Below are 19,489 nucleotides of genomic sequence, written 5' to 3' on the forward strand. Positions count from 1 at the left end.
GCAGGTATAATGTTAGGATGAACTGGCTGGGAGCTGGCTTTAGGGGCAAGTGCCCACAGAGGCGGTTCGTTCAGTTTGTTAGCCATTCCCCTCCCTTGCCTTTTTTGGGGCTTGGGGATAAATGCCAGACTGCATGTAATCTGTATGTATAGAGTAGGGATGAGGAGCCAAGTGTTGTTCTGTTTTCTTCTTTTCAGCTTCCATGGGAAAGCTAACCTACCTTTTCCATTCCGCTTTCGCTCCTGCCCTCCCTACACAATGATTCTAACTTGGAGCCCCTTTGGTGTTTACTTGGTAATCACTCCTTGTGTTGCAGACCCCTTCTTTGCCTGCTCTTGCCTGTGACTCTTCATAGAAATACTTCCAAATTTATTATACTCTCCTGTGCTGATTCTTTATTTTTAAAATTAATTTATTTTTATTTATTTTTGGCTGCATTGGGTCTTTGTTGCTGCACACGGGCTTTCTCTAGTTGCGGTGAGCGGGGGCTACTCTGTTGCGGCGCGCGGGCTTCTCATTGCAGTGGCTTCTCTTGTTGCAGAGCACGGTCTCTAGGCGTGCGGGCTTCAGTAGTTGTGGCACACAGGCTCAGTAGTTGTGGCTCGCAGGCTCTAGAGCGCAGGCTCAGTAGTTGTGGCGCACGGGCTTAGTTGCTCCTCGGCATGTGGGATCTTTCCGGACCAGGGCTCGAACCCATGTCCCCTGCATTGGCAGGCGGATTCTTAGCCACTGCGCCATCAGGGAAGCCCTGATTCTTTTATTAAAAAATTTTTTTCTATCAGTTTAGTTGTATTTTAGAAGGAGGAAAGACAAATTAAACAAATTAACTACAAATTCAGGTTAGTTTTTGAACCTGAATCAATGATATCGCCTCTTTCCCATCCCACCTACCTCCCTATACATACTTTTATACTCTTAGGTGTTTAAATTAGCACAGCTACTTTGAGGAGTACAGTTTGATAATCTATTGTAAAGTTGAATGTATAAGCACCCTAGGATCCATCCAATGATTCTCCTTTTCCATCTGTACCTTATTCTCCTCTTCTGTCTGTACCTTACAGAAACCCTAGCACAATTGGTTAGTGAGAAATGTTCCAGAGTGTTGTCACAACAGAAAATTAGGAGCAAACTTAAATGTTGATGAGCACTAGACCTGGGTCTAGAGAATTGCTACTGTTCTTTGAGTCTTCATAGTTTTGTAGCTCTTTGGTGAAGGCAGACTCTGAGAATAGCATTCTGGTTGAAACCTTTCAGGGTACCCAGCTGTGCAGGTGGAAACGACATTAAAATACTAACTTAAAGTTTGTGTCTTAAAACACAATAAATGTCCATTTTGTTATATACGAGAAATTATTGTCTGCTTTTCCCAGGATGAAATATTGATATATTCTGTGATTGGGTGGGGAGCAGGGGAGGGGGCATTGAGGGAATACAAAATAATGGAGAGAAAGTTCCAGACTGAAGAGAGCAGTTCGTAAGTTATGTATATTTATTTACCTGAAGGCTTGTGGTGGACTTGTTATTTTATAATGGAAATAATTGGGAAAGTCAGGTTTATTCAGGTATCACTTTAGAACTGTGAAGGACACATTGAGACCATTCTTGGTAAATTCTTACCGATTGTTAGTTTTTTTTTTTTGTTAGTTTTATAGCAGTGATTCTCAACTCCAGTGACAGACGTTTGATAGATATTGTAATAGCTATTACTGTAGTACTGGTATGTGCCAAGCACATTATATAGATTATTGCATTTAATCCTCGTGTAAGGACTGAACAACTATGTGAGGTAAGAACAATTATTGACCCATTTTCCAGATGAGAAACTGAATCATAGAGTGGTAAAGTAGATTAGAGGGAAAGAAAGGGTTGAAATTATAGCTGACTGCTAGAATTGAACTGTAGAAGTTAAAAGCATAGAGTCTGGAGCCCAGAATGTCTTGAATTCTGGCTCTGCTACATACTAGTTGTGTGAACTTGGGCAAGTTTCTTAACTTTTCTGTGACTCGTTTTCTTCATTTGCTAAATGGGATAAGAAGACTACCCTACTTCATCGAGTTGTTCTGAAGATTGTACATATGTAAAGTGCTAGGAACAGCACCTGGTACAAAAGAAGCCCTATATGTATTTGCATTGTTATCGTCATCATCGTCCTATCTTCTCACTTACATAGATGGGAGTGTCTTTGCATTGTGTACATTATCAGATAATGTGTTTGGGTGGAATAATACAGAGGACTATGGAACCAAGGACAGAATCCTAACATTCACCATTGGTACCCTGAATTATCATTGTTAATGAGGGAGGTATGTAAGCTCTGTGAGATAGAGCTTACATTTTTAGGTACAGTGAGAGTTTCTTTAATAGAATCAGGCAGTGCTATTCAGAATATACTAAGATATTTTATTTTAGTGCCCTTAGAATTAATGCCTTGTACATAATAGTCTTTTTGGTAAATGTTTGATTTGTTGTATTTTAAAAATATATATTCTGCCTTGATGTTAGTTATGTACTACTTCAGACAAGTATTTTTTTCCCTTAGTGAAGGCATACCAGTTTCTTACTGATTTAAGATTTATTTGGAGCTTCAAAGTTTGATATTATTTAATCGTTAATAATAGACATCTTTTTGATATGTGTGGATTTCTATTCCATAAAGTGCTTTTTAGGGTTTATATTTGCCTCTGTGTTATTGGACTAATTCATGTTTGACTTTCCTAATCACCTTGTTGCATGTTCCCTCTTTGTGTAATAGATACTAGTTCATACGGGCTTTATAACTCCACATATATTGAGTGCTTTTCTGTTGTCTTCTGATCTCTTTTTCAGGAATCTTTTCATGTGGGAAAGGATTTTAAAATGTCTGCCCACTGACCATTTTCACAGTAGAGTATCAGTTCTCTTTCTCTTCAGATCAAGGGATTATAAGCAGCTTGTGTATATGTATATTTACATATGGTGTAAGTAGTGAAAGCTTTCATTTTGAATCACTAGTTGTCGGACTTTGTGATAGATTATTAATTTTTTTTTTTTTTGCCAGACATCTGCAATCCAGATTTCATGAAAGAAAACCCTTCTCTGCCCTTTGGTATATAATAATGGCTAAAATATTCTAGTTATGTTTTCTAATGTATGTACTTTGTGTTGAGCAGATTTTTGTTTTTCTAGAAGAGTCCCATAAATTTTTTATTGTTTAAAACCTTGACTATTTTATATCCTCAACCTTCCTGTTTTTGGGTGGGATGAGATAGAGTGGTGAGGGGTGGAAGGGAGTTACTGAGTTGCTCTGTTGTTTTTTCCAGTGTTTTCCTCATGTTGAATACCTAAGGGCCCCATTAAATGTATGTATTGTTTTTCCCAAGAAAGAAGGAGTAAGAGGGAGAGAAATTTTGATTGTAAAGCAGTTGGAGTCTGAAGCTTGATGGATGTTCAGATAAAGCCTTGCATGTAAGCTTAAGTATTACTTTTGAGATTTAGGTATTTCAGAAATTGCTACTTAACTCCTCCAGTTTCCCTAAACCATTGATTTTTAGCAAGGGGTTTTGGTCACCATCGTGTGTTGATTGTATCATGTATGTCATAAAAACTAATGAATGCTGAAACATTTGAGGAGTTCTGTAAAATTAGATATCTAAATGCAGTTTTAATATAATGGAGTAAACATTTATTGGCCGGGGCAGGTGGTACTAGGAAAAAGAAGGCAAAAAGAGGACTTTAAAAAAGCATTCATGTTCCTTTTAAAAGACATGTTTATTCTGCTTTTCCCACCCCTTATTATTGTAACCCTTTTGTTTGGGGGCAGAAAATAGAAATCAGCTTTAGAGATCTCATGCTGTTAAATATTTGGAATAACCTCTAGCAGTTCTAGAGTTGGTCACCAGTTTGTGCTTTATACAGACCTCTTTTCCAGGAACCTCCCGCTTTTTGGTATCTACTTGAAATTTACTACATCAGTTTCAACTCTTGATTATAAATTACAGAAAACTCATCCTAAACTGGCTTGAGCCAAGAAGGGAATTTATTTGCTCACATAACAAAAAATCTTTGCAGAGCTAGTTTCATGCATGGTTTGATTCAAGGTGAAAGGAATTACTTGGATTCGTCTCTTTGTCCTGATACTTCTGTATTGACTCCACTCTCAGACTCTTACCTTATAGTGACAAGATGGCTGCTAGCAGCTACCTGGATTATACCTTTCTAGTTGAAACCCAGCAGTGTTGTACCTCACTGCTTCTGAATGGGTCATGTACCTTTTTCTGTGGCCATTGGAATGTGATGGGGTAACTGGATTAGCTCTAGGACATGTGTCTAACCTGGAGCTAGGATGGAGCTGACTGCTAGAATTCATGGCTTGAGGATGGGGAAGTAGTGATTCCCTAAAGGGAAATGAGGGTATGTTAGGAGGAGAAGGGTGAATGGGTGTTCGAATGGCCCAAAATAACAGGTATATCTATGTATTTACCAAACCTAAAATCAAAACAAGATATATCAAGAATAAAACACACGCACGCGCGTGCATACAAAACCCTCTAAAATAACTCCCAAAATGAACGTTCGGTGTTAGAAGAGGTATCTGTTAACAGTGGCAGTTAAAACTGTGGGGACCTCAACCTTTTCTCCCTTTTGTCACAGTAAGATACAGTAAGGGCTGTATCTCAAGGAGCCTGCTCCTCTGTGTCAGCAGTAAGTGTTTGCTGTAAGAATTCTGGAAAGTCTGCTTTTCAGGATTACAGATCCATGGTTTCATTTAGACAATGGTGGCCTAACCCTGTTTTTAGTTGTGGTGTCCATGGCCCCTTCTCTTATAAGGATTTTCTCAACCTGAACAGGTACTGCTGTTCAGTACTATACTAGAATCTTTGGAGAGTGAGTCCTTTTGTATGGAAAGTAATTCTTGCTCCTTATTTGGTGTCTCCCATACAGTGAGATTCAGTTCTAAGTGTATTTCACACATGCCTCTTAAAGTTCCAAGCCACAGCATTAACATGACCATGCACTGTAGGATTAGACCCTTAGAATTTTTCATAGCAATCATGTGCCCCATCTTAATCTCTGATTAAATACATCATACGCATCACGCTCCATTACATCTTTTCTAAATCTTTTGATTGGATTATAAACACTTTTCTTTATGATCTTTCCACATTGCAAAATAGTCCCTCCAATAGACTTTCTCTTCTACCTTAACTAAGTAAATTAAACTTACAAAAGTATTTCCTTGGCTTCCCTTATTGGTAAGCTGCCCAGTCTTCACCTTAGTTGCTATATTTCTTGGCATTTCTCCCAGTTCTATTTCCCTTTCATAAGTCAGGCCCACCTTCGTGCACTTTATTTTTATATCGTACATTCCTCTCCTGGCAGACTGCCCGTCACTGCCAGATCTACGATGAGCCCTCCCTCCCTGTCATAAGCCTGACCCATAGCGCACTGTGACAGTGGTTATTTGGAATGACGTGGTTTAGTGGAAGGACTCGTGGATGTGGAATCAGAAAACTAAACATCAGTTCCTGGGTTGTTATGTGTTAGCTCTGTGACCCTGGTACGTTGTGTAACTCCTTTAAACTTCAGATGGCCTAATCCTAAAATGGATCTGATATCATATTACTTGCCTTATCTACCTCAGTGTTTTCTTGTGAGGAACAAAGATGATGAGTGTCAGAGCATTTTGTAACCTATAAAGTTCTATACAAATGTAAATTGTATTTTATTACTATTAAGGCAAAAACTTAAAAAGATGGGATTTAGATTTTAATTATTAGTGATTTAAGAATTTTATGATATTTGTTGAAATAGTGGATATTCTCTAGTATTAGAAAAACATATTAAAAGATTGTTGTCTTATACAGTGAAATATTATTTAATCTTAGGAAGTCAAGAAATGTATGTAAGTTAATTTTCCAGAAAATGGAAATTCAGCTCCTTAGGTAGCAAATCTCTAATTTTAACAGTTTTAGATGGAGATCTTTTAAAACAGTATTGCATAATTCTTTAAACTTTTAGAATGTGTAAACTCCTCCCATTTTAATTATATAAATTAAGGGGAAAAAAAGTAATATGAGCACATTGTAAAACTTTCAAATAGTACAGAAGAGGAACTTAGCGTCTCCTTACTCAGCCCTTAGTTTTACTTCCTGGAGGAGATGTCAGTTAGTTTCTTGTGGCTTCTTTCGGCACATACGTATGCATATTTTGTTTTAAACGAGGGATTTATACTGCATATGTGGTGTTCTATACCTTGCCTTTTTTTTTTTTTTAAACTTCTGATGTATCTCAGAGATCTTCCCATACCAGTACATATAGGTCTGTGTGTAAATAACAGAATGTATTTTTTTCAGTACTTTGGATAAAATGAGTTCCAACTGACCAATTTTTGTTGTTGTTGTAATCAAAGCTGCAGGAAACTTTCGTAGGTATTTATTGGTATACCTGTGTTGTGACGGCCATTGGATACCTGAAAAATGGAATTACTGGGTTAGAGGGCATGTTCATTTTTAATGACAATTCCTTTCTTTTTTTTGTTTTGTTTTGTTTTGGTTGAGAGGTGCTACCTAAGCCCTATGTTATTTTTTAGTGCTTAGGCAGTTTCAGTTTGAATTATGAAAGAAAGAATTTTGGATTTTGCTTTCAGTGCCTTCCTGCTTAACTGCATGCTTTGACATCGCTTCATCTCAAAATTAGAAATTTTGACTAAAAAATCCATTGGGATTTTAAGCAAGTTTACATACCTATTAGCTACTACTGCAGTTGCTGCTGCTGCTACTACTACTACTGCTGTAAATGATTTTATTATTACATTCTCCACACTAGCTTACCTACTTTTAGTCTTTGGCTGAGAGTCTACTGTCACAGTCTCCTTCTTAAAAGTTGAGGTACAATCATACCATCTTTCCATTTAAAAATGTGTAGGCACGTAAAGCAGAACTGACCCCTAACCTACCTTTGCATTCTGCACTGTTTTCCTATACATGTTACAGTCAGACACAAAGAACTGGTACTGGATTTCGTTTATTTGTGTGCCCATTCCCTTTACACATACCTAGTATTCCATTCCCTCTTTTGTCTCCTGACAAACTTTGTTCATTCTTCAAGAGTCAGCTCAAAAGTCACCTCCTCTGTGAAGACTTCCTTGTATGGGGAGAGTGCTGTGGTGAGATTGTCAAGGCTGCAAGAACTGTATCGTTCAAGACCTTGAGGGTTAAAGTATATGGTTTGGATTTTATTTTTAGAGTACTGGTTCTGGGCTTCCCTGGTGGCGCAGTGGTTGAGAGTCCGCCTGCCGATGCAGGGGACACGGGTTCATGCCCCAGTCTGGGAAGATCCCACATGCCGCGGAGTGGCTGGGCCCGTGAGCTGTGGCCACTGAGCCTGCGCGTCCGGAGCCTGTGCTCTGCAACGGGAGAGGCCACAACAGTGAGAGGTTCGCGTACCGCAAAAAAAAAAAAAAAGAGTACTGGTTCTGATTAATCACCTGCTGTCCTGGAGTGCTCCTATACCTAATCTTGTTGTAGCAGGCATTTTTTAATATTGTAATTATTTGTTCCTGTTCCCTTCCTTCCCCACTAAATTACAAGCACCATGAAGGCAAGGACAGTATAACAGGCTCTCAGTAAATTTTGTTGGTGCCTACCGTCTGTTTTTGTGTTTGGATATTAAATGAAATGATACCTGTAACGTGGCTGGTATAGTAAAAGCTCAGTAAGTGTGAGTTGTTGATATTATCATTATCATCACTGGACAGATAAATCCTTACTTGGGGAATAAAGGGTGATTTCTTGAAAGAGGTGAGATTTGATCCAGGCCTTAAAAGACCATGTGAGGATTACACTGGTGAGTTTTGCTCAAATGGTTTTCAAAACTTCATGAAAAGTCACTGTGCAAGTTAAAACTTAAAATTTGATAATAAAGTTTCTATAGTTATCTGTCTATGGCATTTGAAAAGGGGAACTATGTCTCATTTTTTGGTTTGTTTCCTTAATAGATAGTAAGTATTAAATATAGAATTAATGTATTATTTTATATGCATAAATAACTATGTCAAACAGGCAGGATTTAGCTAAGATTGTCAAAGATTCATTTTTAGAAAGTTAAAATTCTTAATTTTGTATGAACTTACAAAGCCTCCCTTGAATTTGTTTTTACTAAAGTAAAAACATTAAGGCAGTACGTGTATTTTAAAACAGCTTGTGCATGTGCTCTTCAGACTCCTTGGTGGGTGCATTTTTATCAAAACCATATACACAGTGACATACTAAATGTATCATATTATTGTACTAATCATATGACTCTAGAAACAAAAGTAACCAGAGGACTAAAGCCTATCAAAACCATCTTTTTGTTTTTGTACAATGGGATTCTTTTTAAATTTGCCAATGAATTCATACCAGTATTGAAACCAGATGTAGACTTCCGTCTTTTAATGTATTAGCTCAGCTATAAAGTCTTATTTCCATCTCTGATTACTGAATATTTCATTCATGGTGTAGTATCACTCTCCCGTCCTCCTTTTTCTTTTCTTTTTTTTTTAAACTAGGCTCTAAAATATGATTCAAATGATTTTAAAATGACATTGCTGCATTTGTATAGTGACAAATAAAATTAAATCTGTATTGTATTGACGATAACCTAATAAAATCCACAAATGAAGTACTCTGTTGATGAAGTTTTTCATTGGAATAGATTTTTTTTTTTTGCGGTACGCGGGCCTCTCACTGTTGTGGCCTCTCCCGTTGCGGAGCACAGGCTCCGGACGCGCAGACTCAGCGGCCATGGCTTATGGGCCCAGCTGCTCCGCAGCATGTGGGATCTTCCCGGACTGGGGCACAAACCCATGTCCCCTGCGTCGGCAGGCAGACTCTCAACCACTGCGCCACCAGGGAAGCCCATGGAATGGATTCTTGACAGATACTACTAAAAGAAGTGTTAGCTGTGGTTTGAGAATGGATCTAAGCATTTTCCATCTTAGAACTAAAATCTTGTGTTACCTCTTTCTGTATAAAGCAGATACTCTCTTTTGTGTTTTTCTTTTCTCCCTAAATATTTTCAATATAAAACTCAGGAGTTTGAAATCTATCTGATGAAAAGTCATAATTATAGAAATAAAGATACTAAAAATTTTTATAGTAATGGGAAGAAGTACTTCTCTCTGTTGCCAAAAAGAAATCTATTTGGTAACTGGTTGTGTTTGTATGCAAATGAAATTTGTTAAAAACATTTAAAGATTGTTTGAAAACAAAACTCTGTTTAGGAAAATGACTGTCAACTAACTCCTTTCCCCCTCCACCCCAAATAGTCCGTATGTGTCCAAAGGATACGAAATAAACATCTAGATCAAGGCCTACATCTAGGAAGGCCTGCACTCCTTCCTTTCCTAGTCTCCATTAGTGACACAAAATACGTGTAGAATGGTTTAAATGTTGATATAGATATTGTTCTTTTCCAAAGTTCATTTGCTACCATTGATATTTAAAAGAGACCAAGTAAACGTTTTTTGCTCCGAATTTGCTAAGATTTACCTGCATTTTGACACTTACAAGGCTGAAATTTGGCCCATCACTTTTTTTTTCTTTCTCCAAACTCCATTTCTTATCGAAGCCAATTTAATAAGATTCAGTGCACTTTCTTTTTAAATTTATGTACAGAAAACTTCACATTTTGGGGAGTACAGTTCTAAGACTTTTGACAAGTGTATAAAGTCTTGTGAGTACCACCAAAATCAAGATATAGAACAGACAGCCCCACACCCCCCAACACCCAGTCCTGCTGTGTGTTTATAGTCACCCCTCTCTCCACACTTAATCTCTGGCCACCACTGATCTGCTTTTTGTTCCTATAGTCTTTTTTTTTTAACATCTTTATTGGAGTGTAATTGCTTTACAATGCTGTGTTAGTTTCTGCTGTATAACAAAGTGAATCAGCTATACACATACATATATCCCCATATCCCCTCCCTCTTGCATCTCCCTCCCACCCTCCAGGTGGACACAAAGCACCGAGCTGATCTCTCTGTGCTATGAGGCTGCTTCCCACTGGCTATCTGTTTTACATTTGGTAGTGTATATATGTCCATGCCACTCTCTTATTTCGTCCCAGCTTACCCTTCCCCCTCCCCATGTCCTCAAGTCCATTCTCTCTGTCTGCGTTTTTATTCCTGTCCTGCCCCTAGGTTCTTCAGAACCATATATATTTCTTTTAGCTTCCAAATATATGTGTTAGCATATGGTATTTGTTTTTCTCTTTCTGACTTACTTCACTCTGTATGATAGACTCTAGGTCCATCCACCTCACTACAAATAACTCAATTTTGTTTCTTTTTGTGGCTGAGTAATATTCCATTGTATATATGTGCCACATCTTCTTTATCCATTCATCTGTCGATGGACCCTTAGGTTGGTTCCATGTGGCTATTGTAAATAGAGCTGCAATGAGCACTGTGGTACATGACTCTTTTTGAATTATGGTTTTCTCATGGTATATGCCCAGTACTGGGATTGCTGGGTTGTATGGTAGTTCTATTTTTAGTTTTTTAAGGAATCTCCATACTGTTCTCCATAGTGGCTGTATCAGTTTACATTCCCACCGACAGTGCAAGAGGGTTCCCTTTTCTCCACACCCTCTCCAGCATTTATTGTTTGTAGATTTTTTGATGATGGCCATTCTGACTGGTGTGAGGTGATACCTCGTTGTAGTTTTGATTTGCATTTCTCTAATGATTAGTGATGGTGAGCATCCATTCATGTGTTTGTTTGACCCATCACTTTTTACCATTTTTCTCATCTTAGTGGAAGGAAGGAAAATGGGCCTCACTTGATATCTGAGTGCCACTTCATAGCTATCATATTTCTATTCTTCAGTTAATTATTTGAGTTACTGTACTGATGGTCTTTCCTTTCTCTGGACAGGGAACTACTTTTCTTATTCAAAGCCTAATTTTAATGCCAGTTCCTCTTTCCTTCCCTAATTAATCACTCTCTACTCTGGTTCCATTTCACTTTGAAAGTGCTTTTTATAGTAGTTTATAAGTCTGTCTTTCATGCTAGGTTGGAACTCCATGAGGTTAAAAGTTAGAGATGTTTTAAATTCAACATAGAGCAGGTGCTTAATAAATGTTTTTTCAGAGAATGAATGTTTTCTAGGGCTTTTTGGAAAATATACTTTCTTAGATCACTGTTACACATGGCTTATACTCTTATACATGCCACACATGTTATTCTCAGCAACATTGTGACCCGTATGGGATAATTTTACAATTGATACTTCGTTATTTTGATTTGCTTTTCTTTGATAATTAGTGCAGTTTAATATTTTTCATGTATGTTAACTAGCCCTATTATAAGTTTTGTGAATTGCATATTCATTTCCTTGCCTATTTATTTATTGAGATTTTATTGTTTTTCTTGTGAGCTCTTTATGTTCTAAGTAATTCTGTATACTAAGTATCTTACTGTATTTGCTGTGAATATTTTTCTGTTTTCTAAGCTTATAGTTTTTATGTAGACAAAGCTAATAAATTCTCATAATTCTTTGCTTTTATTGATTAGAAACTCTTCTTGCCTACTGATTTGATACTTACTTTGATTTTTGTTTACTTTTATTTAACTGTTTTTAAAATGTTTAAATAATTCATCTATGTGCTCTTTTTAGTGGGGTTAAGCATCTGTTTTCAATAAAATACTCAGAAAGCTACCTCTGATGTCTTCAGTTAAGGTCACTTTTCAGGCTAGGTGAGTCTGCTTACTTGCTGAGTTCATTTACAGGTATACTTGTTTTCTTTGGCCGGCACACCATTTAAAATAATTTAGATTTGAATGCTAAGATGCAGTAGGCATTCTGCCTGATACACAGGGCTGCTGTTCAGTTTTACTGTTTGTTTCTGGCTGGTATCTATTCTTACTGTTGTTAACCACTGTAGCTGTTCTGACTGGTTGGCTTTATGGCTCATGACTGTTCTGATTACATATTGCTTTTACTCTTTGTCAGATACATATCTTGAATATCACCTTTGGAACAAGCCTTGCAACTCCCTATTTTCTTATATTGAGACTAGTTCATATATTCATGTTTGTGACATCTGGCAGTGATGTGATAGTCTATAGAGTATAGACTATCCCACTACTATAGAGTCAGAAGACACGTGGGCTTGCCCCTTAAGTAGTTGTGTTTGACAGACCACTCAATTTCTCCCTCATCTATAGAAAGGGACGATAAAGTGTTTGTTTATTTAATTGTGTGAAATGCACATAAAATACTCTATAACTTTAAAGTAATATAAAAATTTAAGTCAACATTATATTTCTGTGTTCTAGAAAATACTTGTTTACTTGTTTATTATTGTTTAAAATGATTTTATTGAGGGATAGAAACCTTTCATTTTGTAGTTGAAGTTAAAAGGCTTAAAGTGCAGGTACATTTGAGCCTTAATATTCAGATGGATTGTTAAAATAATACTGTACACAAATAATTTTAAATTAAGACTTATCCATGTACTGGTATGAATGATTGGATATTGCATCATGTTTTTTGATTAGGGGAAGATATGAAATGACCCCCTGAAGTAGGAGGAGAAAAGCATAATGGGAGAGAGGCTTTAGAAACTTTACACGTTTGCTTCAGATCAGTCCTCTCTACCTTTAATAATTCAGGACCAAATACAGGCTGTGGCCTTAGGTATTCTTGTAAGCTTTGTAAAAACTAGGACAGTTAGTTTCTTCACCACTGTATACCCAGCACCTTTAACAGGATTTACACGAGAGAGCCAGTGAAGTAGATACTTGTTGAAAGAATAAAAATGGATGTCCAAATTAGTGTGAATTTATTATTTATTATAGTCTTTTGTTAAGAAAAGACTATGAAGTCTTTTTTTTTTTTTTTTTTTTGCGGTACGCGGGACTCTCACTGCTGTGGCCTCTCCCGTTGCGGAGCACAGGCTCCGGATGCGCAGGCTCAGCGGCCATGGCCCACGGGCCCAGCCGCTCTGCGGCATGTGGGATCCTCCTGGACCGGGGCACGAACCCGTGTCCCCCTGCATCGGCAGGCGGACTCTCAACCACTGCACCACCAGGGAAGCCCGACTATGAAGATCTTTTGTTAATTTGTTATAAAATCATAGAGTTGGAATGAACTTTTGAAGTCTTCTAGCATTCAGTGCTTTACAGCAATGACATCAGGTAGATCCTGAGACCTTGAAGTATAGTAAGTCAATTTAATTCTGAACTTTCTCTAATGCAGCTCTGAAATATAGGGTACAGGAGCAGAGACAACAAATCAAGGAGTTAATGAAGGATTAGTTACTTATTGGTTGGAAATAGTGAAATGCTAAGAGGATAAAAATTGAGGTCTAGGTAACTGAAAAGGTCAGCATTGAAGTAACTAAACACGACACAGTTTTTTGGACTGGTACTGCTTTTGTAACACCCCGAGCTCTTTAATCTTTATCCAGGAATGTGGAATAGGGAGAGGGGAGAGAACCCAGGTCCATATGACAGCACCACCACCTTGCATACCTCTGCAGTGGTGTGGTGTGGTGGCCCTCAGCGGCACTCCTGCCTCCACTCCCCCACCGTGGCTGCAAACCACTAATTAAAAAAACTGGGAACATCAGTTGTGAATTTCTCTTTTCTTTTAGTAACTACAAGTCTGTACCCATTCATTAATTATTTATTGAGTGCTAACTGTATGCCAGGCATGGTTCCAAGCATTGTGGATACCTTGGTGAACCAAAGATCTCTGCTCTTGTGGACCCTTTTCTTAGTGCACTGCTGTTCAGTACAAACATAACACGAGCCACATATGTAATTCTAAACTTTCTAGCATCCACATTTAAAAAAAAAGTAATAGATGAAGTTAATTTTAATAATGTATTAAATATATTAATATGTAATATTAATGTTATAACATCTAATAATATTTTATTAATATCAATAGCTTATATTAAACATTAACAGATTTTAAATAAAATAATTAATATAATTAATATATACATATCATGTAAAAGTGTAAGCAGTATGTAAGTTATTAATGAGATACCTTACATTCTCTTTTGGTACTAGGCCTTGAACTTTGGTGTATATTTTACATTTATAGCATATCTCAATTTGGGTTAGCTATGTTTCAAATGCTGGGGAGCTACTGTATTGGATAGTGCAGCTTCAGAACATACCGCTTGCTGTCTGTGGACCATGAAGTCAGACCATCTGGTCTGAGGTAGAGAATCAGTTCCTGGAAGTATTAGAATTTTCAATTAATCCAGACTCTTTACCCATGACCTGCAAAGCTTTGCATGATCTGTACAATACTTTATGACAATATATATTGGTGTTGTATTTAAAGGTAAACCACCTGGCAATTTGCTTAGAAATTTTAACATGATAAGGGTTTTTTTTTTAATTGAGGTGAAACTCATATAACAGATTTACCATTTTAAAGTGAAAAATTCCTTGGCATTAGTGCATTCACAATGTTGTGTAATTACTACCTCTGTCTAGTTCCAAAATATTTTCATCAACCCCTATTCATTAAGCAGTTTCTCCCCATTCCCCCTCTTCCCCTAGCTCCTGGCAAGTACCAGTTTGCTTTCTTTCTCTATGGATTTACCTATTCTAAATATTTCATATAAATGGAATCATACAATATGTGCCCTTTTGTGCCCAGCTTAATGTTTTTGAGGTCCATCCACATGCCCATACTTTATTCCTTTTCATGACTGAATAATATTCCATTCCATTGTATGTGTATACCATAATTTGTTTATCTATTCATCTGTTCATAGATATTTGGGTTGTTTCAACATTTTGGCCATTGTGAGTAGTACTATGAACATTCATGTACGTATTTGTTTGAGTACCAGTTTTCAATTCTTTTGAGTATTTACCTAGGAATGGGATTGCTGGGTCATATGGTAATTCTGTGGTTAACTTTCTTAAAAAAACTTTCCAAGGAACTTAAATATTGTTTTCCACAATGGTTGCACCAGAAATGCATGAGAATGTCAATTTTTTCACATTCTTGCCAGCACTTGTTACTTTCTATTTTTTTTAATTTTATTATAGCCATCCTAGTGGGTGTAAAGTGATACCTTATTGTGGCTTTGATTTGCATTCCCTAATGACCAATGATGATGATGTTGAACATCTGTCTTTTTATGTGTGACCATTTGTATATCTTCTCTGGAGAAATGTCTATTCAAGTCTTTTGCCATTGGGATTGTTTGCCTTTTCTTGGTTGAGTTAGAAGAGTTCTTTATATATTCTGGATTCCAGACTCTTATCAGATACATGCTTTGCAAATACTTTCTCCCATTCTGTGGGTTGTCTTTTCACTTTCTTCATAATGGCCTTTAATGCACAAAAGTTTTTAATTTTGATAAAGTTCAGTTTTATCTGTATTTTTCTCTTGTTGCTCGTGCTTTTGATGCTGTATCTAATGATACATTGCCCAACCCAAGGTCGTGGAGTTTTACCCTTATGTTTTCTTCTAAGACTTTTGTGGTTTTAACTCATATTTAGGTTGTTGATCCATTTTGAGTAAATTTTTGTATATGGTGTGAGGTAGGAGTCCAACTTCAGTTTTTTTTTACATGTGAATATCCAGTTGTTCACCCAAGTTATTTCTTGACATGAACCACTGCGGGATTGGTGGTGGTGGAAGCAAGCTTCTTCCAGTAGTTATTTTCACATTTTACATAGTCTTCATATTTTTATATTTTCAATTTTTACTGTATCTTCCTGTTATCCCACTGTGTGGGGGGCATTTGAATTCTTTCTGAGTTTCTTTTTTTTTTCCCTTTCTCTCTCTCTCATATAGAGCAATGTCCTCTATCTCTGTATAAACTGAGATTCTTTCCTTTCTCTCAACTTATTTCTTTGGGTTATGCTTATAGTGGTTATGCTTATAGTGTGAAGTAGGTTTTATTATCCTGAGCTATTGATATTACTTGATGTATTTAAAAACTAAGAGGATATTTTTGATAAAAATAGGGACTTTCACAGGTTGCACTTGAATAAGGTTTGTCAAGAGAGGCATGGTGGTTAAAAACATAGATTATGATTAAAGGGGACTCACATCTTGGTTCAATCTTACTTGTGTGTGACCAGAAGGAAGTTACTGAACATGTGTAATAACTTCATTTGTCAAATGGTGATAATAATAGTATTTACCTTATAGGGTTGTTATAAGGATAAATGAGATAATGCATGCAAAACTCGTAGCACAATGCCTGGTACAGATAGCACTGCCTCTACTGCGACAACTACTAAGAATCTTTTTTCCCTCCTCTCTCGTCCTTGGCCTTCTTTTCTCCTCCCTCCTCCCTTTTCCTTCCCCTGACAGCCTTTGTTCGTGTTCCCATTTTCCTAGTCTTTCTCTGACATTTCCATTTTTGAGTTCTCATTATTAGGGTCAGAAATCTAGGACCTGGGTGGATCAGGAGTGAGCTGGCTGGAAGGAGGAGGAGTGGTATTGGTGTGAACACTTCATGCAGGAGACTCTTGGCAATCCACCCTTTCTCATTTCCTCTCTTTTATGTAACACTGTTGGTTTCCATTTTCATCAGTAATTGGAGGCACCACAGGGAAGGGTGTCTGAATTTACTTTTTCAGGACAGATAGCTGCAATATTGCCATCTCAGTGTTAGGTGATATAGGGAATAGTGATTTCTTAGGGTCATGTTGTTTCTTGAGATATGTTATATGTTAGGAATGACATTGATAATTTTAAAGAAAGGAGAAATTGAATGATGACATTTTCTTTCATCAGAAGTTCTCAGTACTTTACCTTTTAGCCTTTTCCTAGAGGCTAATGGTCTTTAGAAAGAAGTGCTTGTTAACAGTGCTCTCTTGTAAGTGTTTATCTAACATGGCATTTCAATTGAGTTTTTAAAATATTTCTTTCCAGTTAACAGAAGATGAAATTGCAACTATTCTTAAATCTACTTTGAAAGGACTAGAATATTTACACTTTATGAGAAAAATACACAGAGATATAAAAGCTGGAAATATTCTCCTCAATACAGAAGGACATGCAAAATTGGCAGATTTTGGAGTTGCTGGTCAGTTAACAGTAAGTGTAATACTTTTGGAAACACTTTTGGTTTATATGTCCAGGTTTGAGTATGACTAAACTTTGATAATATATTTTGGGGGTTATGGAAAGAAATGCGTAACTCCATTATTATCAGGGAGAAGGAGCCATTATTTACATATTATTTATTACTTTTATTTACAATTTAAGAGACATTGAATGAATATGAAAATATATATTGTCATCAAAATGCTTAAATATTCAGAAAGGAAAGCTACATTTGTTCATTTCTGTAGCTTTTATTGTTATAGTACTATCTTTAATGACTGTCTTTAATGAAGGTAGTGGAGATAAGTTACTTGTGGACTCTTGGTTTTTTCAGAATTCAAAGTTTCTAAGTATGTCATGTCACAGCTAGTTGAAATTTTAGGAAAATAGTTTCAGATATAACCTGTAGTATTTGAGGCTTTCAGATATGTAGTTTAAAGAATATGTTGGCAAATACATTTCCTTAGTGTTTTTGTAGTAATATTTATGTCTGTGTAATGCTTTTGCAGGATACAATGGCAAAACGCAATACTGTGATAGGAACTCCATTTTGGATGGCTCCTGAGGTAATTCAAGAAATAGGCTATAACTGTGTGGCTGACATCTGGTCCCTTGGCATTACTTCTATAGAAATGGCGGAAGGAAAACCTCCCTATGCTGATATACATCCAATGAGGGTAAGAAAATGTCAGTGTTAAAAGTGTTGACGTTTTGTAATGTCAGTGTAAATAAATATAGAGTAAAAAAGTTCATTTGAATTTGGGTTCTGTGCAAAAAATAGTAAAATTATCTGTCAGGGTTAGTGACTGTTTGTTAACTTATTTCCTGCCTCGTAACCTTATTTGGGGGAAAAGAAGTGAAGTCTGTATTTCTCTCTACGGTTGCTGTTTTTCTCCCCCAAAAGTATACCTGTTAAATTTCCCCATAATTTTAATAGAAGAAAGGATTGGTAAACCCCACTACATTATTCAGTTCATCGTATTCTGAATGTAGTAGTGGGAGGCTTGGAAGAAATCGCTTCTTTTCTACCCACCCTGCATATTGTACCTTTTTGTGTTTTTGTTTCTCCGTTTTTCCTTCTCTGGTCTGGCTAATGTTAAAAAAAAAAAATCCTGATTTCTAATATTGCTATGTGTAGGTGAATTAAGCATATTTTTTTAGTGCTTAGTGAGAAAATGGAATTCCTTTTTTGAACGTTATTATATGCTTCTATGAACTCCTTTTCTAGGATAAATTTTAGAGTTTTAAATGCATACCTTGCATATTCAAGTCTAATTGCCAATGCTTTATGGTTTGTGATGATGATAGTTTTAAAATTTATTAGTATGTGAATCTCAATTCATTATAGATAAGTACATTTATCTTTGTAAACTTATTGCCCTCTAGTGGCTGTATTCAATTCAAGAAGAAAGGATATAGGAATGAAGGGAGAAAAGAGGTGGGGGAGAGAGAGAGAGTATGTGTGTGTGTGAAGAAGAGAAGAGAAGATGGTTTCAGGGTGATTGGAGAAATGTGTGAAGTAAACGGATGGGAGGAAAAAGAATGCAACATTTTAGAATATTTGAAGAAGAATAAATTAGAATTATATCTGATATTACAGTGCTATTGTGGATTGAATGTCAAGTGTAGGTAATAGCGTACTATACTGAAATATTTAAAAATCTGCCTGCCACTTAAAGATAATTCATTGAGGAATATAATTGTATATAATAGAGTATGTATCATCTTCCTTGTACATACAAATTCCTCTTGCTAAAGTGAAACATAAAAATAGCATTAATTGTTTGTTTGAAAATACTAAAATGAAATATAACAAGGTCAGCATAAAATCAACAACACAAATTCTCATTTCTTTTCTAATTAGTAAATATCTTTTGTACTTTTAGTTAGAATGTTTTTAGGGTGATCCTCAAACTAGATGTGTTTGAGTTTGAGTTAGTGAGGTTAGCTGAACTATCCAAGACAGCCTGAGGACAGCCCAGGACTCAGATTATTACTGTTCTGCTTCCTCCAGTATAAATCTCATTTTTTTCCAGCCAAATAGTTCCACATACTAAGTTTGACCATGTGGTAGTCTCTCTAGCAGGTAGTAAAGGATTTAAAAAGTAAAACACACTCAGAATAGCTTCCCTCATTGCAAATTACATGACACTACTCTTTTACAACCAAGTATGCTCCTAATCCAACATGATTTCTTAAAAAAAAAAAAAAAGACATACAAAAGAAAATATATATCCATGTCTAAGAATTGAAAACTGAGTCAACCATTTTTTTAATTAAAAAAAATAAAAAAGAATCCAGGGCCTCCTTCCTGCCCAGTTAATAGTAAAATCAACTTGAGAAATTCTGGAAGACTTGGCTTGGTTAGGGGTGCCAGTTAAGTAATACCCATACACGGCATCCTTACACATCTTCCATCTCCCAGTTCCTA

General features: G+C 36.5%; 1 protein-coding gene across 4 annotated transcripts in view; it reads left to right on the plus strand.

The window, feature by feature from the left end:
• STK3 (serine/threonine kinase 3) overlaps window positions 1-19,489 on the plus strand; it is a 321,854-nt gene that overhangs the window by 79,288 nt on the left and 223,077 nt on the right. For all 4 annotated transcript variants that reach the window (XR_013824586.1, XR_013824587.1, XR_013824588.1 and 1 more), the window contains exons 5-6: window positions 16,885-17,049; window positions 17,568-17,735. Coding sequence is in view for 1 of the 4 variants with exons in the window: in XM_079901744.1 (XP_079757870.1) it covers window positions 16,885-17,049; window positions 17,568-17,735 (333 nt within the window). In the remaining 3 variants the exon portion in view is untranslated. The remainder of the gene's footprint in view (window positions 1-16,884; window positions 17,050-17,567; window positions 17,736-19,489) is intronic.

The sequence above is a fragment of the Stenella coeruleoalba genome (genome assembly GCF_951394435.1).
Source record: "Stenella coeruleoalba genome assembly, chromosome: 17".
Classification (NCBI taxonomy): Eukaryota; Metazoa; Chordata; class Mammalia; order Artiodactyla; family Delphinidae; genus Stenella; species Stenella coeruleoalba.